This window comes from Neopsephotus bourkii, unplaced genomic scaffold (genome assembly GCF_033783945.1).
Source record: "Neopsephotus bourkii isolate Nb327-2 ecotype Australia unplaced genomic scaffold, CSIRO-AGI_Nbou_v1 NB_234, whole genome shotgun sequence".
Taxonomy (NCBI): domain Eukaryota; kingdom Metazoa; phylum Chordata; class Aves; order Psittaciformes; family Psittacidae; genus Neopsephotus; species Neopsephotus bourkii.
The window spans coordinates 14,327,720-14,350,995 of NW_026900744.1; the positions used below are offsets into that span (position 1 = coordinate 14,327,720).

Here is a 23,276-nt window from a genome sequence, read left to right on the forward strand (position 1 = left end):
GAATTTCAGTTCTGTGAATGAAAGACTTGATTCTTCCTAAAATTCTTTATGAGCAGAAAACAAGCTTACCAAGTACATGGCTACAAATAAATATACTTGGTTCAGTTACAATTAAGTAAACCAACATCCCTTAAGTAAAATGTTTCAGTAATCTTCTGTTTCATTTGATTTGTATCTGATATTGCAGAGAAGAGTCTTGTGCAGAATATTCAGTGAGAAGTTTTAAATCCTCATTTATGTCTGACACTGAAAGGAACTTCTGTCTCTGCTGTGAAAAAATCATTCAGGAAGCTCTCGGGACAGACACTACCTTGAAGACCTAGGCCACTAACAACAGAAATGTCAAGTCTTCTCTTGGCAGCACCTGCCCAAAATATTAATCTATTTCTGTCATTTGCACAAGGAGTTGAAGTCTCTGCTGAAGGCAGATCAGCACTTTCTAGAGAATGAGAGGTGGCCATCCTCCGATTCTACTAAGAATTAAGTGATGATGATGCTCTGGGGGAAGGCATTCTTTAAAGCCATTTATAAATGTGTATACTGGTTTTGGCGGGGGGAAGGGTGGGACACAATGTGATGGGGAGGGGTGGGTGCACACAAACACCAAACCAAACAGCAAACAACCCTGACCAACCAATCAACAAAAAATCCCAAACAAAAAAACCCTTGCAAAACTCTGGTAGACGAATTGCAATATGGACAGTTAATTCCATACTGTTAGCACCTAGAGATTCAAAACCACCAAATAAGCAATCAGACAACCTCATGTAGGAACCTTTATTTCTCTCTTTGGAAGTCTTTGGTCTACAGAATGCAATAAGGGCCCAAGCATTTTCAGCCTATTCACCAGCTCTGGTGAAGAAATGCCTTGGACTTCTTACTGGAATTTATAGTATTTTAAGGCATAGTTCCAAAATCCCTTCGAAGCTATTGCACTTACATTGCCTGGTAGTGATGAGACTGAGAACTTGGAGCATATCAATCTGACAATGTTTGCCTTATGCTGTTTTTGATTTGTATATTTTTGCCCAGAAGTTGAGTCTGGGTTTCAGTTACAGGTTCAAGAAATAACAAGATTTTTCATTAAAATATTCAGTAGTAAAATACAATAGTTAGTAGTTGATTTGCACCCCTCATGTTGATTTGAATTTCCTTTGGTTTTAACACATACTTCATTAAGAGGGAGCTCTGTTTGATTCATATTCGTAATTAAATATATATATATATGAGACTGTGATCTGGTAGCTGCAAAAAGAGTAAGTGGAGAAGCTAAGTGAAAATCAAATTTGAGGAGCTCACAAGTGGTGTGGTCTTGAAATACAGTTGAATTGCTCAAAGAAGTTTAAGCTCTGCTTTTTTTCTCCTCCATTGGAGACACTGACATACCTTTTAAAAGTTTGTTTTAGTTTAGGGTGTGGAAATATGGAATAGCCTAGGACGTGGGGTTACTGCAAGGATGTCAGTGATGTTATTGGAAAAGGCCTTTTCTGGCAGGGGGGAATAAGTGCTAGGAAGAAAAAATATTTCAAAATCCTATCTGTTGATGTTACGAATGACACTTGAAATGGGAAGTTAAAACCAAGCACAGGGGGGGTTGTATGAGGGGTTCTTTTTCTTATCTTTGCATAAAAAAATAAAAATAAAACCCACCACAAAACATGGGCACACCCTCCACCAGCCCACCAAAACAAATTCCACAGAATATTATATTTGCAGAGTCACAGAATGGTTGGGTTGGAAAGGATCCTAAGGTCATCTACTTACCGATCCCCTGCCATGGTCAGGGACACCTCACACTTAAGCTATGCCACCCAAGGCTCTGTCCAACCTGGCCTTGAACGTTGCCAGGGATAGGCTATTTACCACTTCTCAGGGTAACCTGTTCCGGTTCTTCACCAGCCTCACAGTAGAGAACTTCTTCCTTATACCTAAACTGAACTTCTGCTGTTTAAGTTTAAACCCATTACCCCTTGTCCTATCACTACAGTCCCTGTCTGTTATTCTTGTAGGCCCCAAATTTCAGCAGTTCTATTCATCCAGTCGCAAGGCAAGTGTTTTTGAGAGAGACATAACAATCCGGAGTAATGTGGCAACTTCAGCATTGAAAACCTTCCACACTTTAGTGATAGAGTTGAAATTGGCTGCAATCAAAAGGAGGATGTAGATGCTGTAAGAATGCTTCTGCAAAATGATTGTGCATACTCTCTGTCTATGTTCTTTGATCTGAGTTGGGCCATCTCCAAGAAATGAAGGAAAATCGCTTTTATAATAAGCAAATAACATCTTGGTAATTTTGTTCAAAAGGAAGTCAGTTATATTGAGATATGCACAGTTGCTAGGAACCAGTTTGTGATAACTTTCTTTTTCCAGTTTGGCTACTGATAAGCTAATATTGAAAGCTAATGAAGAAATTATTCTATTATGACAAATGCATGCATTTATTTTGTCATAATGAAGGGTGCTGTGTTTTGCAGATAACAGTATGAAGTGTTAGATTTCCCCCCCAACTGTTTTACAAAGTAAACTGGGAAGTGAAAGTTAATTCTGAAAACTCTATTGTCGTTATTACTAAAAATGTTACTGTTTTTTCAAGTGACACAATCCTTGTTTTGAAGTAGTCTGACCGGAGGAAGGGGCACATGCACAGAACAAAGTTGTGCAACTTTTTTCTTTTTCTTAATAATTTTATTTCTTTGCTACTAAGGGAAAAGAATCCAGGGCTCTCAGGACTGAACGCTACAATTTATTTAAGTACTTTGGAAACAAAAGGGATCATGATTTGAATATAGTAGATGGAGATGGTGAAGGCTTTTTGCATTCTTGCCTTCTTGCCAAAAATAATTGTTTCAGTTCTGTGAATGGGAGGAGAATGGGTGTGCGCTTTTGCATAAGAATTCCTGGGCCATTAATAAACAAGGTGACTCTTAAGCAGTATCTAATAAGTGGTTTTGAATTGGCAAACCTAAATAAACTGGATCCCAGGCATGCTGAGAGGGAAGATCTGTGACCTGTTCTTGAATTTCTTACTCTTGGAATATGGGGGAATTCCAGGTAAATGTAAGCGTGCAGCTGATAGAGTAGCTGGAGGTGACAAATGGGAGGATCTTGATAGTAGCAGAACAGTGACTTGAGAGTCTTCACTCAAATAATGGAAAGCTGCTGCAAGCTAGTGAGGGATCTAATGGTGTCAGAGAGAGTGGAAAAACAAATGATCACATCAAACAAATCTAATCTTATTCTCTGATAAAGATTTTTTTTGCTGCTATGTGCATCATATCAACATTTTAGGAAGGGTGGTAAAAGTAAGTTATAAGGAAGTGTTAAAAAAAAGCACACTCTCAAGCTTCAGTGCTGGAGAGTTCTTAATGAAACAGAAAGGAGAGAAATAGTTTATTGCAGAGAAAATTGTGGACAGCCTGGGAAGAAATTACCCAGTGCTTAGCCATTAGGTTTTCTTTTTCTGCTCAAGAAACTCAAAATAATGAATTACTTCAAACTTACACTAAAAAAAATCAGCATTAACCATGTAACTTTCATTGGGAAGATGAATAAGTGTTAAAAAAGTGCTGCAAGTGGTAAATTCTCCAGATCTAGATGTCAAAGCAAGATGGATTTGAATAAATACTTAGTAAACATGAATTGCAGAGCTTCACATAGAGGTGACTGTGAAATTTGCTATCCCATGAAACTGGTTGCATAGTTAGTGGTCCAGTGGTCTTATTTCTTAAAACTCTCTGAAACACTGTACATTTGTTTTCTTCTCTCCAGTATCTTTAAAGTGTTTATTAGAATATTTATTTTGTCTCTGAAAAAAACCCAATAAACAAACAACCAAATAAATCCCCAAAAGAACAACCAAGGAAACCCAAAATATTTGGCATTGTCTGTGGAAATACCTGGGGGAAGGTAAAGGAGTATTTTAGGTAGAAGAGTCTCAAGAATTCTGTGCTTCCCTATCAATTAATCTTCATTGCATAATTACAGAGAAAATAATTAAGTTCTGACAAGAGTTTCTTTGCTGCTGGCCTGTTGACACTGCTTTGGCCAAGATTTTCTTGTGAGGCCATCTTCTCTTTTCATAATCCCTTGGGCTGTGTTGCAGGCAGCCTTTATTCTTTCTTACATCCTCACAGGTGCATTTTCACATACTACAGGCTACCTGCTGGCTCTCACATTGTGCCTTTTAGAGTTACTTGTAGTTTACCTCCTACTTTGGTGTCATTTAAGAATGCTTATTGTCTTTGTGTAATTTGATAACACTGTTGTTGGAAGTTGCAAGCTTGGATGTCCTAGAAATAAGGTGTCAATAGGGTTGGATTACAGTGTTTCCTTTGGGTATGTTTTCTGTAAGAGAACATTTTGAGTGTTTGAACTTCTGTTGAACTTGTTTCTTCCTGTGTGTCAGGCCAGTTTTGCACTGAAGATGTTGATGAATGTCAGCTCCAGCCCAACGCTTGTCAGAATGGAGGTACCTGCACCAACCACAACGGAGGCTATGCCTGTGTCTGTGTCAATGGTTGGAGTGGGGATGACTGCAGTAAGAATATTGATGACTGCTTCACTGCTTCCTGTGCTAATGGATCTACTTGCATTGATCGAGTGGCTTCTTTTTCATGCATTTGTCCAGAAGGAAAGGCCGGTAAGGACAGAAAACTTGCATAGGTCTGACACTTAATAGAAGATACTTCCTGAAGTTTATGCATTTGCTTAAGTGGTATGTTTATTTTACACACTTTGTGACCAAACCAGGAAGAACAAAAGGAAACATATGCTATGCATGAGCAAAGACCTTTTAAACCCCTGTAGCATGGGACAAAGAAGTGTTTGTATTAGACTGGAAGACAAACTTCTTACAGTTTAGATTGCAAGGAAAGCAGATCTCTTTGTAGCCCTTAGCAGAACCTGCATTTGTCTGAAAAGTTACGCACGAGGGTGACTTTCTCTCTGCCACTTAGGATAATTGCAGTTAAAAGTTTAGAAGGTAAATTTATTCTGTGTGAGTGAGGATAGGGTATAGGGAAAAAATTGCTATTGTAGGGTAGGTGAAAATATGAGGGTCTCCTAAGTACTACTACCTGGAAATGCAAGTGATCAAGATATCTGAGTTAAGAATGTGAGCTTCATGTGCAACCGTGTCTTCATCTGTCAGAAAAGTCATCATGCTTGTTAGAGAAAAGAGATAGTTAACTGCTCCAAGGAGAATATTTTGGTAAGCCATTGTACTGCTCCAGAAGTACTGTAGTCATCTCTGAAGGCATAGAATCTACATTTAAATGTAAGGAGTTTTTAAGTGTGTGGTGAAATCTCCGTGGTAGTCTATAGGTTGAAGCCTGTTAAATATTGCTTAAGCTTCTCACTGTGGAAGTCTCTATTTAATATATCAGGACAGAGGATTTCGTTGTGTAGCATAGTCTGACTGCTATATCCCACTTTTTTTGGTAAACTCTTCGGTTGCTTCTCCAGGTCTTCTGTGCCACTTGGATGATGCATGTGTTAGCAATCCATGCCAGAAGGGTGCTCTGTGTGATACCAATCCTGTGAATGGACACTACATCTGCACGTGTCCTCAAGGCCATAAGGGAGCAGACTGCACTGAGGATGTGGATGAATGTGCAATGGGTGAGTTTCTATTTGCTATTAGTGAGTACATTAACCGGGAATTGGATTATTTGCTTTATGAACTAAAAAAAAGAGCAAGAATATGAATTTTGTCATAGCTTCTCAACTTAAAGTGTGACTCCTTTTCCTGCTCTCCTTCTTTCATTTCAGTGGTTTTAGACGAGTTTTAAATCTTGTTTGAGGCTTGGGGCAAAGGGCTGAGACAGGATAGCTGTCCATGTTTGAACTGTTAGCCTCTGGAGTATGAAAAGCAGCGAGATGCTTAACCATTATTAATTGTGCAAAAGGGCCTTAGCATTGTGCAAGGAGTGCATGAAAACAGATGTGATAACCTGACCCTTAGAACCGCAGTGTACAATGAAATTACCACAATTTGTGTGGGAGTTGTCGCAGCTCCTGCCTCAGTAGAAATATATCAGAGGCTGTTTGACAGCCAGAATATGGCTGGATCTTTTGAATGCCTTCCAAGACTGGTGACCATGTGGGCTTTTAAAGATATCCTGCTGTTGCGCTGTTTTGGGGGATTAGCTGGAATCCCACAGACTTACTTATAGGTTTGTGAGTGCTACTTCATGCTTCTAGATGCATGAAGGTAATGCCTGACCAGTGTTGGAAAGAAGCACTTTGAATTTCATTCCTCAGCGTGCCTTGGACAGCACAGGAAGAGCTAGCTAGGTTGTTTTGTGGCTGTAGTGGCATTTTGTCAGCCTTAGGAGTGAAGTAAAAGATGATCTAGATAAGGCCTTGAAAGCAACATTCATTCTCTAATCCCTGCTAGTTGATACTCTCCTCTTCAGAACTGTCATTAGTAATACAGACTGGAGTTGCTTCTTTGGTCCATAGATAATGACAGTAATCTTTCTTTTTACCTCTGACAGGCAAGTAACTGCTACATGTTTTCTTCAATCACAATAGCCTTTCTCAAAAAGGATGAACAGTCTTTCCCCAGTATTACTTGCCAGAAAGGAATGACTGCTGGAAAAGACCACGAATAAAGAATGCTGTGGCTTTCCTGCTTCAAGGAGAGGTTTTGACCCACACATGTATATATTTTTCTTGCAGCAAATAGCAATCCATGTGAACATGCTGGGAAATGTGTAAACACAGAAGGCTCTTTCCACTGTGAATGTTTGAAGGGCTACACGGGACCTCGCTGTGAAATGGACATCAATGAATGTCATTCAAATCCATGCCAAAATGATGCCACCTGCCTGGATAAAATCGGGGGATTCACGTGTCTCTGTATGCCAGGTAATGGGAGTTTCTGACAAAGATGGGGTTTGCAGCAGAGGAAGGAATCAGAAGGCTGAGCACAGGGAGGGTTGCCAGCTCTGCTGAGGTGGAACGCAAAATTGCAAAGGGGTAAGGCTAAATGAAATGGTGAGAGAGAGCCTGCTGTGGCAGCACCAGCCAGGATTTGGCGTTTGTGTGGGGGAGGGAGAAAGCAATTAGAGGACTGAGAAAGAAACTAATCTCTACATCAGCAAAGTAAGTTAGCATTCTGAGCTCTGGAGTATATGTGAACATACCTGTTACTATACCTGGTAAAGTGCATGTGCAGAAACTTATGTTTGTGAAAGCAAAGCAGGTGCAAACTTTTAAAAGAGTGCCTGTGTTTTGAGAGATACATAGGTAGTGATTGAGTGCCTGTGTTTTGAGAGATACATAGGTAGTGATTCTGGATGATAGTGTTTGGGATTTTTCTCTGCTTAAAATACCCCAAATGGTGCAAGCTCCTATTGACCTGAAGAAATAACTGTGAAGAACATTACTTGATTGAAATCATGCTTGTAAAATGTACACGTCCAGCATACCAATGATATATGTAGTCTGCTATTTTGCTTTCTGATAGAAAGTGGTAAAAAAAGAAAAAGGTGCAAGTCTTACAAAATATAATGAAATAATTGTGACCCCTGCAGGTGATCAGCTTATATAATGAAAATTAGAATGAGTTTTTATTAGTATGTAATCTTATTTTGAAAGGTAGAACTCTAGTCCCAAGTATTTCACCCTTCTTAATGCTTTCATTTTACTCTGTCAGTTGCTAAGAGGTTTTAAGCTAAAATTATCTGCTGTGTTTGTTTCTTTACATTTTACCTTATGTTGGTGTATACCCAAATATACTGATATCTTCTAAAGTGTTCAAACATAACCCCTTCTCATCAAGTGGAAGAACATACTAGATGTGAATTCAGCACAAACTTCTGTTACTACTGGTTAAGTTAGCATGTTTAGCAACAGTGAAAAATACACATTCAACGTCCCTTTCTAACCTTCGGTGTATATTCTTACCTCATAGGTTCTGTCCATACTGCAGACTTGCCATGAATCTAAGCTTTGACTTTCAGCACTGGTATAAGAGGCAGTCACACTTCCAAGGCCTTCAGTCACTTCTAAGGCCTTCAGTCACCTCTTCTTACCTTTTTTTTTAAAACAGGTTTTAAAGGTGTTCACTGTGAAGAAGATATTGACGAGTGTCTGAGTAATCCCTGTGTGAACAATGGAGAGTGTCTTGATAAAGTCAATCGCTTCCTCTGTGTCTGTCCTCCTGGTAAGTACTTATTTCTGGAAGCTTTTCCTGCTTCACCTTACCACTACATAGATAACCACTGAGGGATTGCAGGTCATGTGTTTCTTGCAATATTCTGTTTTCTTAGTGCAGCATCTGTTGGAGTGCAACATGTATTGGTTGCAGTAGTATTGTGCCAGGAACTGGGTAGGTGCTGAGAAACATACTCTCGGATGTCTCACCTTGAGGGGTACTCAGCAGCATGAACTTCTGTTATTGTGGGTATTGCAGTGAGATAGAGATGAGTAATTCTAAATACATTTTAAAAATCAGAACCTCTGTGTGCTTTTTGTCTTTTTTTAAGGTTTTTAGGCAGAACCCATTTTTCTATTGGTGTAATTTGCTGCTTGAATGAGGAGGGAGGTGGATTGGGTCTCCACTTTAGAAAAGAAGGATAAATGCTGATCTCAGGGATAAATGTTAGCTGTAGGGTAAATGTCACTTGTTTTCCTGATGGCTTACAAAAAGTCTTGAGTTCAGAATATAATTGACAAAAGCCTGCTCTGCATCCCTTCTTACTGACTACTGATGTTCTGGCTCCTCCTTCGGTTCCTTCCTTCAAGAAACATTCCTAGAGTGTTTTGTTTTTTTTTCCTGAAGTGCCTAAGGTTTGGCATTACCTGACATAACCTGTTGATAGTTTGTGTTTCAAGAAGTGTATTGGAAGATACAGTGCTATATTGTACCACATTCCTCACTGCTGTAATTCTAGTCTGAATGTTCTAGTGATTTACGCATTGTTGTTTCATTTTAAATTACTTGCTTTGTTTATTTGAAAGTTTTTATTGGTGGCTTCTCGGTTTTATAGACAGGCATACTGTCCAGTGGTGGACAGCACTTATGTATCCTCTGTCTGCTTTATTTCTGTTTGACTTGGCTATTTCAGTTTTCAAGCTGAGGCTCCTTTGACCTGGAGGATAGAAACTTTGTTTTGGCTGTTGGTTTGGTTGAGGAACAAATCCACCCAGGGCGTGGTCTGTGTGCTTAATGATGCAGTTTAGATTTACTGAGCTTGTATTTGGGTGGTTTTAAGGATTTGCTAACAAATAATTTCTGACTGTGCAGCTGTTTAGATTAAGTACTTCAAATTACATCTGGATTTTCATGTTTTATCTGTCTTTCAGGATTCAGTGGTGCTGTGTGTCAGATTGATATAGATGACTGCTCCAGCACACCATGTCTCAATGGAGCCAAATGTATTGACCATCCCAATGGCTATGAGTGCCAGTGCGCCACAGGTTAGTCTTGTGTTCAGAGCCCCTGTACTGGAGATCACGTGTAATCTAAATACATAAAGAGACAGTAAAAGAAGCATCAGCATTCTTTCTTTCTCTAAAATACTGCTTGTTTGTTGTGAAGCTTTGTCTGCTCCTTTGCTGCATAGGATAGTGTTTTAAGTACAGAAAGCCTTTCACTTGTGACAGCAGTAAATTCACAATTGATGAGAGTTCTGGCCTCCCTCTTTCAGCCCCATCTCTCTTCCCAGAAGGTGACAACTTCTTCTGTATTGACTGTGGAATCCATGAGTGGAGAAACAGCAGTGTGAAGCTTTTTGTTTGTGGCTTACCTTTCTTTCTTCCAAGTCAGATTATATAGTTGAAGAGCAAGAGATACTTGGAGCAGTACTACTGTGTATTCTGATTTCTGTTGTGTCAGGCTATTTTATTGCAAAAGTGGAAGACTGAAATGCAATGAAAAGTGTGTCCACTGGAAGAAATACCACACGGTAGCTGCTTGCCAAAATTCAGTTAGAAAGATTTGTCAGGCATCATACAGAAATATGGACAGAGCTATGCATGGAACTGAGGCGGAATTTTTTTGAATGCACTGCATTCCATTACTGCTTGGTTAATTACACATTTAGAAACATCAGGTTTAATTATGGGATTTCCTTATCTTCAGACCTCTGGAGTGATATAGATCTATTTTATCTAGATTTTTATATCTGGTCAAGTAAGAGGCTTCAGAGCTGTTATACTCTAATTCTCAGTAAGGAACAACTTTTGTTGCTTTCAATTAATGGTGCTGTATGCATTGCTTGTGATGCAGATTGAGAATGCCTTGGCTTTAGCTCTTCCATTATGGAAGAGGCTGAACAATTCCTGTAGCTACCCTTGTCCCAGAAATGTGCTGTTAAGTTGGCTAGCCTTACGTGCGGTTTTTCTCATTTTGAATCGTCACAAACTTTTATCCTTCCCCAAAGTGCCTGAAGAAACAGTGAATTTGTTGGAAGTAGAGGAATGCAGTAGTTCTGATCAGGAGAGGAATAATTACTGTTGTTAGAATCCTCCTTTTGATTACTGCATGTGACATTCAGTTAAGAGATCAAGAAATACATCTTTTAAGTTAAGCTACATTGAGCTACAATAGGAGGCAAGGTAATTTTTTGAATGAATGTATGCTAAATATTATTTAATATTGACAGCCTTCTCTGAGGCTGAAATGTGGCATTCATCATTGAGGCAGGTCAGTTACTAGAAAATAATGTTTGAGTTCTTGCTCTATTAATCCTATATTATGAGTGACATGTTTTCCCTGAATGGTAATCGCCAGCTGCGAAGTGATTGAAAACTGCAAAATGTTTGGCCAAATGCTGTACAGATACCTCTATTTACTGCTTGCTTTTTGTCTTTTCTTTCCCTTCTGGCATTATTCCACTTCTCCTTCCCAGTGATAGATCATGGCTTTTCTTTTCTTGATTTGTCTTAGGCCTTTCCTCTTTTTTTTGCCTCTGTATATATCCCACCCCCCACCCCCCCCGTTTGTCCTCTTTATCGGTTTGGTTTTCTTCCTTCCCTAACATCTTTTTATATCCATCTCTCTAACTAGCTTCCCTTCCCTCTCCCCACCTACCTCCACACCCATTCATCCATGCATACGTTCGCAGAACTTGGAAATGTTAGCCGTCACCTGGTATGTTTGACCACAGAAATAACCACAAACCTGTATGAAAAATGGGGAGCCTGTTATCCACTTATAACACTCAGGTGAGAATCACTCTTCAGCTGTTGAAATTCCCTGCAGCTTGGTTTGTATCAGTCTCCAGTTGGTGTCTGAAATTTGAAGTTCTACCTTCCTAATCTTCAGCTGCTGGAAGGCAGCATGAGCAGTTGCTCCAAAAATCATCTCCGAAAACCACTTATTTTAAATTGTCCCCATTTCATACAGCTCTGCTCCATCATGGAAAATAGGGCTCTTGAGGGAGTTGTTTGCTGTTCTTAGCTTCCTGAACCATTGTTTTATCCCTTCTGGTGAATAGACTGTCCTCCTGTGTTGCTCAGGATGTTTCCCAGCTGAAGCAGCATGAAACAGGCCAGATTGCTGCTTGTTTCATTGCTCCTAACTGAAGAGGTTGCATGCAGTCTTTCATAAATTTGCAGTTGCTGCTTGATTGGAGTTATTGAAAGGTTTCCCAATGAGAGGGGCAAGAAACTTTCTGAGAGCTGCAGAAGCTTTGAAATGAGCCAAGGGAGTTCCCTTGGGGAGGTTTCTGCAGCATCCTTGCAGTAACTTCTCATTCTAAAAAAGTCCCCCCTCCTTGTATTGTCTAGAGGAAATAATGATAGGAGAGTGCCTTCAAATAGTTTATATTGATGGAAGTAAATATTTCTCATGGAGATTTACATGTTTACTCTCATTGCTACTTTTCTGAATAAACTAAAGGTAACCACTTCCAATGCCAGGATTCTCCACGCAAGATGTTGTTCTGTAATGCTGTGAGCAGTGGAAGTGTATTGTTTTCCAGGACTGGAAAATGGGCAGCAGTAGAGATGTCCAGTTTCCCTTTGTGCTGTCTGCCACTTTGCGGATTCTTAATATGATTCTTTCTATATTTGCATTATCTTCACAGCAGCATCATACCAGTTGACTTTTTAATTACTACTGTTCATCATTTCTTATTAGGTTTTACTGGCCTCCTGTGTGAGGAGAATATCAACAACTGTGATCCTGATCCTTGCCACCATGGGGAGTGTCAAGATGGAATTGATTCATATACATGTATATGCAATCCTGGCTACATGGGTGCCATATGCAGCGAGCAGATAGATGAATGCCACAGCAATCCTTGCCTCCATCAGGGACGCTGCATTGATTTGGTGAATGGCTACCAATGCAACTGTTTGCTGGGCACTTCAGGTACATAAAACACATGTGAAAATACTGGATTTTAACAGTATTCAACCATTTAATTATTTCTTATGTGTGCTCTGGTGTGTGCTAAATTTGCATACACAGATAAGCTTGTGGTATGACAGTATCATTTTCACATTACTTCTCCTTGCTGAATTTTGGTGTGGTTGTGTGGGTTGCCTAACCTCACTGGTACTGCAGCTGGTCTTGGAAGAACTTACTTCCTCTTTACTCCCAAAATTCAGACATGCAGGAAAAATAGGCATGGTATTCAAAAGGCTTTATTCTTTTATTTAAACATTTAGTACAGTTCAGGGTTATATTCAGTCAGCAAGCAGTGACTCAGATGACATTCCTTTGTGTCGCAATGCTTCTTCATCATCACCTGTTTAAGTTGCCCCGATGTATGTGTAACTTTGAAGCAGATGGAATTCTTAATTTGGCTATTTCTGGGAAATAGTTTTGTTGTTGTCCTTGTAAGGGTTGGCCTTCTTATTTCTCTAACTTTTGATTGGTTTTTTTTCCAGGAGTGAACTGTGAAAATAACTTTGATGACTGTGCAAGTAACCCATGCATTCACGGGGACTGTATTGATGGCATTAATCGCTACAATTGTGCTTGCAAACCTGGATTTACAGGTAAAGTCAGTAACCCAATAGCTTTGAGTCATTTTGAAGGTAGTTATCCAGGTAGCTAAGGAAGCTGTTCTTTGCATACTGACTGCAAGGGACTCATTATCTAGTAAATCCTTCTAATCCTTGAACCTCAGCATCTCACATTACAGAAAGCTCTACCAAGCAGAAAAATGGTCTGATCTGTGCTGTGAAATGCCATTCTTGTTAGGCAGTTTCATCTAATTCATGGTTCTTGGTTTTATAACAAATAAACTCATGTGACTTTGGTTTATTATTTACATTTTCTTTCCACAGGCAGAGAGACTGTGGACAATATAGAGGTGTTTGATTAGACAGTACCTTGGGCTTTGATCATGAACAGTATTTCTGTTTCTGTGAAAGCAAAGCATTATTAAGTCAGTGTTCTAATGAGCTGCTCTCCACTCTGAAGTATCCAAATGAATACCCTTCTTTTTTTCATTGCTTCTGTTTCATAGTGTGCTCTATTCTGTTTCCTTTTTCAATTATGAAGACTTAGCTAATAGACTAAAAATAGGGCTGAAAAAAGAAGCTTTTAGGCACTGGTGTATCCATGCTTAGAACTGTAGGTCTACATCAGGACTATTTCTGATGACTAAAGCACATCTCAGCACTGTTTATAATGGACTTATTATGTTTTGAGCCATGTAGGGTAATGTGCTCATAAAATAATTACTGTAAAGCAGTTGGTACTGTTTATAACAGTTTTCTCATCACGTTTATTACTGTTTATTACTGAATGATTCTAATTAGAATTGATCTGAAATGCATTAGAAATAGCACTAAGAGGTTTCATGTGTCTTTTGCTTTTCTCTTGGTGTCTTTCTAAACTTTAAGCTCCTTCCTTCTTTGGCTCTGGCATGGTGGTGCTCTTTAGTCCTCAGAAAAGGAAGAGGCATGATGCTAATCACTCTTGCCTTTCAGTCTTCACTATTGCTGGCATAACATATTTGTTATTCTGCTGGACTTCTTACTGTTATGCTGTTAAAAGAATTCAGTAATCTGACGAATTGGGATATTCCAGTATTTAAAGAGCTGGCTTGCATGGGGTCTTGTTACTTTGTCCTTTCCTTGTGTTAAAAATGCTTTCAACTTACTACAACATTCACTTTGTTTAGCTTTCCAGCCTCACAAGATGTAGTGGTCACTACTTCAAGAATCTTGCAGTCGTAATCAGAGACAGGCAAAACAGGAAACGGTGTTTCTTAGAGTCCCTTTTGCGCAATAAACCACAAGAACTGTATTTACTGCAGACAGTATGGCAGTATTGATTGTTCGAAGGGTAGGTACTTTCAAAGCAGAAGAGCAGGGCTATGGCAAGTGGAACTCAAGGTTTGTTTCAAGCATGATACAGTTGAGTGATTTCTGCCTTCCTAATCAATATTAACCAGTGATTTTTAGTGGAATTCTGTTGAGATACTTGAATGGCTTATAAATACTTGTTGAGTGTAAGTGCTGTTTTCCAGGCACAGAAGAGTGCTGCATCTTTAAAAAATGCTTCTCTTGACTTCAGTTAAAGCACAGAGGCATGCAAGCTCTGTCCCGCTGCAATGGCTTTACAGAATTGTGTCTGACTGTATGTTCTCACAGACATGCAAAGCAAATGCTCTTATAAGAAATACTCCTTATAAGTACTGGGTTGTTTTTTTTTTCTAGGCCCTCGTTGTAATGTGGACATTGATGAATGCATATCCAATCCCTGTCATAATGGTGGAACATGTATAAATGAAGTCAATAACTTTCGGTGTGTATGTCCTGAAGGATACCATCATCCTCATTGTCAGTCACAGGCAGATGGCTGTCTTAGTAACCCATGTGTACATGGCAATTGCACACATATTGCTAGTGGGTAAGTACTTATTATCATGTTAAACTTACCTGCTGCCTTCTATACCCTTTATTTTTTTCCTTTACCCAGCGTTCCATCTTGACTTGAATTTTCTGATTTTTCTCTAAATATTTCTCAGATCAGGATCCACACTAATTTACTGCCCATTAAATCATCGCAGTAAGGTGTAGACCTTTAGTCACCAGCTGCAGTCTGTGCTGTTTCAACATAGGTCTTTATGTCCTGTATTGTATTCTTCGCTGTCTTTGCATGGGCATGTAGTGCAGGGTGAACTGCCACCATCTAAAGGGAGGGTTGGCAATTCAAGTGAGTAGAGTGAATGCAATTAAAATAAAGAAATAGTTCTAAACTGAATCTTTGTGGAGTGGCAGCTGTCTATTTCATCAAACTCTAAAATGTTACGCGTGGAGACCATTTTGTTGGCTAGTGCTGTTCTTGCTACCCAAATACTCTGTATGAAGGAATAGGCAGACAACTTTAGACAGTGAGAGAGAGAGTGATATTTGACTTAGAACTGTTTGTCCAAGCCTGAGATTTTTGTCAACTTTGGTCATATTGTTGCATGCCTGAGAGAAGGGAAATCTCTTTCTGGTGATTTTGATGGCAGTAGTTAACTTCTGAATCTTCACATCTTGGAAGACCAAATATTGATTTCAGGAGCCCTGAATCAGGCCTCTTTTTGGTAATGATAAGTCTGGGAGATCAGGACCTGTGGAGTCAACAGGTTGGGGAGGTAGGGCTTATGTTTGTGAAACTTCTCAACTGTATTTGCAATAGCGATGCCTCCCACTTGTGTGCTGTGTCCTAGAAAGTATTGTCAGGACTTGAGCAAGGAAGTGATTTACCACTCTGGGTAGCTCTGTAGAGCAGGATTCAGCACTTTCCCTGGAGCTGGCTGGAAGGCTGCCTTTATTGGTAATTCAGCCTCTGTATAAGCTTGGAAAACAAATGTTTTGGTTCATCTTGTCTATCTCTCTTCTGCATTCATATTTATGCCCATGTATACCTTACACTTGGTTCCAGATAAAATGTCTTATTTGCATGACAGGGAGGGAGGACAGTGTGTGTGTTGTGTGTCCCTAGTCCAGGGTGACTCACCAAGTCCTTGGTTGTGTGTCATATAGGTGGAGCACTTCTCTACTCCAGATTTTTAAATGTGATGGAGAAGATTGGTCCTGCTTCCAGCCAGCTGTTTTCATTTGTAACCACTACTTTGTATTAAAGCACTCTAGTTAGCTTTGGAACCTATTGTTCCCTCCACTTTTGTAATCTTTTTTTTCTTCTGTCTTTGTTTAAATGTGTTGAGATGTTCTTATCAAAGCAGCAACATTGATGGTTGATTGAGCACTTTGTGAAAACTGTAACGGGGGGAAGTGTGGTTTTAAGGGAGGATTTATTTTCAGTGTTTCCAAAACTATACAGCTTGGGTAAGCAATCTAAACGTAACTCCTAAAGAGAAGTCTTCTACTTTTCTCTCCAAAACTAATCTGCAGGAGAAACTGGAAGAGGAGTTATTTAAGAATGTTCTAAAATTACTGCTGTTTCTGCCTTTAAAGGTACAAGTGTGTCTGCGACCCAGGCTGGATAGGAGATTATTGTTCAACAGAAGGGAACGAATGTAAATCAAACCCATGCCAGAATGGAGGAACCTGTGAGGATCTGCTGAATGGATATAGATGTACCTGTAGGAAAGGATTCAAAGGTGAAAATTCAGAGAGAAGTTTGTGTTCTTTTATCTTTCCACTTCATTGCACCATTTTAATCTTTTTATTAAACTTTACCAAAATAGGAATCAAAAGGCAAAATGCCAGGGTTCCATAAAGTTTGATTACAATCAGTTCATGTAGACATGATACTAGAATACTTAGTATCTTAATATCTAAGCCTTGTTTGGATTCACTAAGAACTGTCCTGGTGGCAGCTCAGCTCAATTTTTTTGTAAGAAAGTTAGACTGAGATGTGTAAGTGCACTGTGAATTGAGGGGACATTAAACTTGAAATTACCACGGCTGCTGTCTGCTTGTACCCACTGAGTTCATGATGAGTGCTCCGAACCCCTTTTCCTTCTGCTGAGAGTCTTCAAATATGGAAATGCTGTCCGCTGCTGTGTAGGATAATCATGAAAGTTACAACTCTTTATTCATTCTTCCAAGAAGCAGCAAGCTCTTAGCAGCATACTCTTACTGGTTTTCCCCTGCTGCTCTCCAGGTGTGAACTGCCAGGTAGTGGTTGCTCCTTGTTCCCCTGATCCTTGTGAGAACTCGGGAATTTGCCAAGAATCTCCTGACTCTGAAGGCTACACCTGCCAATGTGCCCCTGGCTGGGAAGGTAATGTGGGTGGGGAACGTACTGTACCGTCAACACCAAGCAGTACTGGCATTGAGCCTTCCAACCATTGCCTTTTGAGGGGTCTTACTTGGGCATTCTCCATGTTTCAGGGGAGAGATGTACAGTGGATATTGATGAATGTCTCTCCAAGCCCTGCAAAAATCATGCTCTGTGCCATAATATTCAGGGCAGTTACCTGTGTGAATGTCGGCCAGGCTTCACTGGAGGAGACTGTGACAGTAACATTGATGACTGCCTTTCAAGTGAGTATCAGCAGATTGTCCTGTTTTCCAGTTTTCCCTAGAAATAATTTTTCTGTGCTGTTGCTGGCCGCTATTTGACAATTACTGAAAGTTCTTTAATAACCTCTTACAAAAAATAAAAAACAAAACAAAAAAACCCAAAACTTAGCTTTGTAAGACTTTCATGTTTGAGGCAGTCAAAATCCATCAGAAATGGGCTACAGTGTTCTGACAGCAGTTGTTCCCAGATTCTTAACTTGAAAAGGTCCTTAGAGTTTACATACTTTAATAAGGAGCACTGTTAAATGAAGAATTACATTTGCCTGAAATTTTAATACACCAAGTTAAAGTAACACTTCAGGGCTTACCTGTATTTCAACATTAAGCTTGACTGAGGTGTGGTGGGAATCTGGGGTATATCAGTCTTCCCTGAAAAGCCTCTGTCTGACATTAATATTCTGGAGAGGGTGGGTCCTGTTGCTCTTCTGGTTATCTATTTGATTTGAAAGCATATTACTCAGTAGGAAGGCCTTCTGTTCCGGAACAGTTACCAGTTGCAGGAGGATAGCCCATACACAGATGAGTACTGAAATGGTTTAAATTATGGGAAAGCAAATGTTAATTTCCTGCCCTTGACACTGCTGTTTATGAGGGAAACCAAATACATAGTAACTTCTTGCTGGGCATATTCTGTATAATCATCAGATAAAACCAAGAGTCTCCTGAGAAGTGTCATGTATTTTAAAGTTCATTGCTTACTATTTGAAAAGTGCTTTATCAAACCTCAGAGGAGTTCACAATGGTGTAATTTTAAAATTAGCTGGCTAAAAAAAAAAAGTCTAAACCCTCTAATTTTTATTAGAATGCCTCAGAACCAAACCAGAGTCTTAAAGACTTTAGGTATGAATTTAGAGAGTTGTGTTTTGCATTGAAAAAAATCTGAAGTGTGTGACTGCTGTAAAGTAGGATCTGAACAAGTCTTAATATTAACAAAAGTTACCATAGGAGATCCCAAAGCAGCACTGCTGAAAGAACTTCTGAAACATCTGAGCTTTTGATTGCCCCTCTTTGTGCAAACAGGTAGAGTACAAAGAATGTTGAAGTGCATTGACCCAGAGCCTTACTTACTGAAGCCAACAAAATTATTGCTTGTCCTTTTAGTTTTTATGTGGGTGTCTGAAGATAAAAACATTTTTAAAGCATTCATCTTTCCCTCTTGAGCAGCTGGGAAATCTCTCTCTGTTCCTAAGTGTTTTGAGAGCTGTGAGATTCATCCTGTGTTGTCTGTAAGGCAGCACACCCATGAGGTTAAAGAAGAATTTCAAATTACTGCTACAGCTGATTTCATTTAGCATAACAAAAACCTTCCATGGCTTGAGCCAAATGTCTTTAATCTGTGAAGTAAACAAACCCTCCAACAACAAGAACTTATTGAAAAGTTGATACTTGAGTCTCCTTTTTCTGTCAGTAAATGTGTGGCACAGAAAATTAACGTGCAGCTTTTGACTTTAGTCATAAATGGCTGACTGCCATAGACACAACATTTTATAGCTGCCAGAGGTCTCACTTTGAATGTGCTTTTTCTCTCCAGTAGTCAGATGACCTTTAAATGGATGCAGGTGTGTCTAATACAAATTTATATCATGTGAACATATTTCTCGGTCAATAAATGAGATTTAATTACCTTTCACATCTGTTTCCTTCATTTACCAGTGAGCAGAATGATCTTGTACTTGTGTTGAACTGCAGATTTTTGGTGGATTCTATTTGCATTTTCGAGTTTATATTTTAGTATTACTCAAAGATAGTCAAAGATAAAAAAAACTCTGCTCTGTAACCTTTCTTTTCATACTGTTCCTGTTTCCCCTTTTCCTCCCCCTTCCCAGTTTCTCTCCCTGCCTTCACATACATAGACTTTTGGTCTAGGAAATGAAGAGTAGAAAAAGAATCTGGCTTCAGAGGCAATATTCAGCAGAGGAAAGTGGGTCTTAAGTCCAAAAATGAAAGGAGCAAAGTGGGAAGAAACTGCTGAATGGTAGGGATATTTTGGGCAGATTGGTACTCATGGGAATAGAAGCAATACAGTAGTAGGGAGTGGCTTAGATCAAAAAAAGGTGATACACAAATAGCAAGCTTATGGTAGGTATAAAAAAAAAGGCAAGAAATGCAGAGGTGAGGAGAATCCAAGGTGTGTATGAATTTGTGACAATTTTCTGCCACCCTTTCTGCAATTAAGCTTTGATACTGGGAAAAGTGCTAAGTGCTCAGTAATGCGTAAGTGCTGGTGTACATACTAATCATAGAATCATAGAACAGTTAGGGTTGGAAAGGACCTTAAGATCATCTAGTTCCAACCCCCTGCCATGGACAGGGAAATAATATACATGCTTGATTTGACTGGATTGCTTGCATGCTTAAAATTAAGCACGCAAGTTCTGTCATGTGTTGAGCAGTGTCTGGAAAAGAGAGAATGGGCTGAGTTCTCTTAAGAGTAAGAATTGGTGAGGAAGAAGAAATAGTTGCTGTGCTGTTTGTATTGTCTTTATCAGTAGATGTTTGTCAAAAAATCAGAGTTTGAATTTTAAACAGCGAGACTATTGGTGTGGTTTTGTTGGTTTGCATTGAGCAGATCCTGGCGGAAAAACCTTTAGGCCCTGAAGCTTGGCTTTGATCCATACCACCTTATGAATTCGTCATTGATAATGCTTTGCAATTATCTTTTCCATGAAGTGGCTCAGAAAACTTTGTCAGTAGTCTATCATGCTCTGTGCTATGTGATACTCTTTTCTAAAAGCTACTACTCTAGGCCTGGCCTTTGACTGTTGCCCATTTTAATACTTACTGTAATGCTTCTGTCTCAGATCCCTGCCAAAATGGAGCTTCTTGTGTGGATGGGATAAACTCTTTCTCATGCATCTGCCTACCTGGATTTCATGGAGATAAATGTCAAACAGATACCAATGAATGTCTCAGTGAACCATGCAGAAATGGAGGCACATGCACCCACTATGTCAACAGCTACACATGCAAATGTCAGCCTGGGTTTGAGGGAACCAACTGTGAGAACAACATTGATGAATGCACTGAGAGGTGAGATAACTTCACTGTGCTGCTGCATGATGTCAGTACTACTCTGAAGCAGTTTGTAATGATGAGGATCTGTTTTCCTGCCTTTTGTCACTTGGACATGCTTGTGATTCCTGCAAGGAAAACCTGCTTGCCTTGTGCAGGATATCAGCTGAAACACAGTTGCCTGCCAGAGTGGGTCTTCAATTTGCACAACTAGTCAGAAGCTTAATTCCATTAGAGGAGGAATGTGACAGTGTTTTGCAGATGCTGAGATAGTAGCAAATGCTAGCTTATTAAAACATAATAATTTATAATTTTATAAGATCATTATCGTATAGGAGAGGAGAAATCATTGATTGGTTATGAACAGTTAGTTGCTCTGTTGAGAACTACAAAAGCTGCAAAAATGGAAGCAATGGCCAACTCTTAGAAAAAAAGGAAAAATAAATTAGCCCTGATTACTGATAGCAAATAATATGAAGAGCCAACCAGGAAGAAAACTAAATTCACAAATTCTGTAATGGAAGGATTTAATCATCAGAGGTTTTTTAATGCTCACAAATTGGATGTGGTTTAGCAGTGTTGAGGTAAAACCTGAGGTCATTCTGAGAGGGAGGTGTGGAACTGAGTTAAAATGCTCAGTGGTTGGTCCTTATAGAAATGATTGACTTGGTAGTTTTAAAAGCTCTTTGAGAGTTAACCCTGTGTATCCATCATCTGCCTGCATATTTTTTAAGCTTTGTTAGGAGTGATGTAATTAACGTCAGATTCTCAAATAGAAACAATAATAAAGCTTGAAATAGTTAAAAAAAAGTTTTAAAACCCAGTCTGTTCTAGTCCAGGTACCAGACACAAATAAGGTGCCTAATGGGAAGCTCTTGGTAATCTCATGCATTTTCTGCACATGAAAAAAAGATCTTTCTTATCTTTTATAAAATTGCATTTGTGGGGGAGGAAGTATTTTAATATCTTTTGCATAAGAACAGAATTGTGTCACTGATGAGGGTGTGTTTAATTTGCACAACAGTTGTTTAATCAAGTAAAGTATGTTGGATGTTTAGCCTGGTTTCTTCCTTGGGGTTCATCCTGTTTTTGTTTTTGATATCAGTCAGGACAGAAACCAGTCTTGCAGGTATGAATGAAGGCTCTAGCAATTTTCAATGCTCTGCCAAGCTAAGCCAATCACACCTTCTCAACCAGAATTTATGGAGCTGTACTTAATAGCTCCATGATGGTTGGCTAATTTGAATTTGGTTCAAATAATTCTTCCATGTCTTGTGTGACAAACCGCCTGTGGGAGAGTGCCATCTTCTTTTGGAGATGGGTACCTGATTTCAGTGAAACATACCAAGTGATTGACAGTTCCTCTGCCTTCTCTTGTTTTGCCTTGAATGTAAACAGCAGTTTCTGCTCCGTGTAAAAAAGAATTCAGCCCACAAGGCAGAGGAACCTGTCTCTGATAAACAGGTTAATATTGACACCTCTACCATAATCACAGTCATAATCTAAATACTTAGAACTTGGACTCTTGCACTGGCAGTTCAAGGAGGTGAATCAGTGGCTTCTCTTGCAGAAATACCCTTTGAGAGTGCACAAAACAGGTAACAAGCATGAATTTGTTTTGTGTACTTTATCAGACTTATTATCTTGAGTCTGATCTAGGGCTATTTTCAGAGAAACAGGAGTTTCCTGGCAGGCATTTCTTCAGAAAGGAAAAGGAGTCAGTTTTGCATGAGGCATCACTTCTGACTTTCCCAGTCACTTCTCAGTAGGACACCTAATCTGGCAGAATTTATGATCAGAAGGTTGGGGGGAGGGGGACAATTCCTTTGATCTGAATTCTGCCAGGGCATGTATGAGTAGTTTTACTAATCAAGGACTTAAGGTTCTCATGAGAAGAGGAGAAGGGGATTTAGCAATACCAATACTTTCACATAATTTCAGTAAAGAACATGCTTGTGTTTTGCATGTTATATGAACTTTTTCCTTGAGAAAACATACCTGTGACTCCTTTGAAGCTTTAAAAATATGTAAATCGTTTTGTTTCTCACAATTTGTAATACAATTGTAATTTGTAATAAAATTTGTATAAAATTTATCAGTCTGAGCAAGCCACACGCCTACCTGGTACAGTACCAGGTAGGATTGGTCAGATTGAAGCTGAGAAGGTTTCATTAAATAAGTTACCTCCATAACTAATGATTCATTGAAGGCCTGCTTTACTTTTTTCACCTGCCAAGGTAAAAGACAGTGAGCTGGAGGTTGAGCTCGAGTCCCCTGGAACTGCTTTTACCTGATTTATGCTTCTTTATCAGGATGTTACCAGTGGTCAGAAGATCCTGTAATTGGGTTTTCTTTCTCATGTCAGTAATATTTATGTGCTGGTTTGGCTCTAAGCTAATTGCATTTTGTCTCATCTTACCCTTGTTCTCACTCTCTTGCAGCTCCTGTTTCAATGGAGGTACTTGCGTGGATGGGATCAATTCCTTTACTTGTCAGTGTCCTGTAGGGTTTACAGGACCCTTCTGCCTCACGGAAATTAATGAGTGTGATTCACATCCTTGCTTGAACAAAGGCTCTTGCGTGGACAGTCTGGGCACATACCGATGTATATGTCCTTTGGGTTATACTGGGAAGAACTGTCAGGTGGGTCACGTTTTCTTGCCCATTTTGTACAGGGCTCTGTCGTTTGAGCTGGCCTACAGCAGAAGTGACTGGGTTAGATGTGAGGTACCAAACACGCAGAGCTCTTGTTCCTTCTTTGCTGGTAAAAGGTGGTTGGCCTGTTAGCCCCAGGAAAAATAAATCCGGTGACT

General features: G+C 39.5%; 1 protein-coding gene across 4 annotated transcripts in view; it reads left to right on the forward strand.

The window, feature by feature from the left end:
• Positions 1-23,276, forward strand: part of NOTCH2 (notch receptor 2) — an 89,883-nt gene that overhangs the window by 39,505 nt on the left and 27,102 nt on the right. For 2 of the 4 annotated variants that reach the window (XR_009724201.1, XM_061345466.1), the window contains exons 6-18: positions 4,406-4,639; positions 5,464-5,619; positions 6,682-6,870; positions 8,057-8,170; positions 9,313-9,426; positions 12,092-12,325; positions 12,847-12,957; positions 14,629-14,821; positions 16,378-16,523; positions 17,030-17,149; positions 17,260-17,412; positions 20,253-20,481; positions 22,905-23,106. Coding sequence is in view for 2 of the 4 variants with exons in the window: in XM_061345466.1 (XP_061201450.1) it covers positions 4,406-4,639; positions 5,464-5,619; positions 6,682-6,870; positions 8,057-8,170; positions 9,313-9,426; positions 12,092-12,325; positions 12,847-12,957; positions 14,629-14,821; positions 16,378-16,523; positions 17,030-17,149; positions 17,260-17,412; positions 20,253-20,481; positions 22,905-23,106 (2,195 nt within the window). In the remaining 2 variants the exon portion in view is untranslated. Of the gene's footprint in view, positions 1-4,405; positions 4,640-5,463; positions 5,620-6,681; positions 6,871-8,056; positions 8,171-9,312; positions 9,427-10,859; positions 11,176-12,091; positions 12,326-12,846; positions 12,958-14,628; positions 14,822-16,377; positions 16,524-17,029; positions 17,150-17,259; positions 17,413-20,252; positions 20,482-22,904; positions 23,107-23,276 lie in introns of those variants that run through there. The other 2 variants (XR_009724202.1, XM_061345467.1) reach the window with 2 other exon arrangements.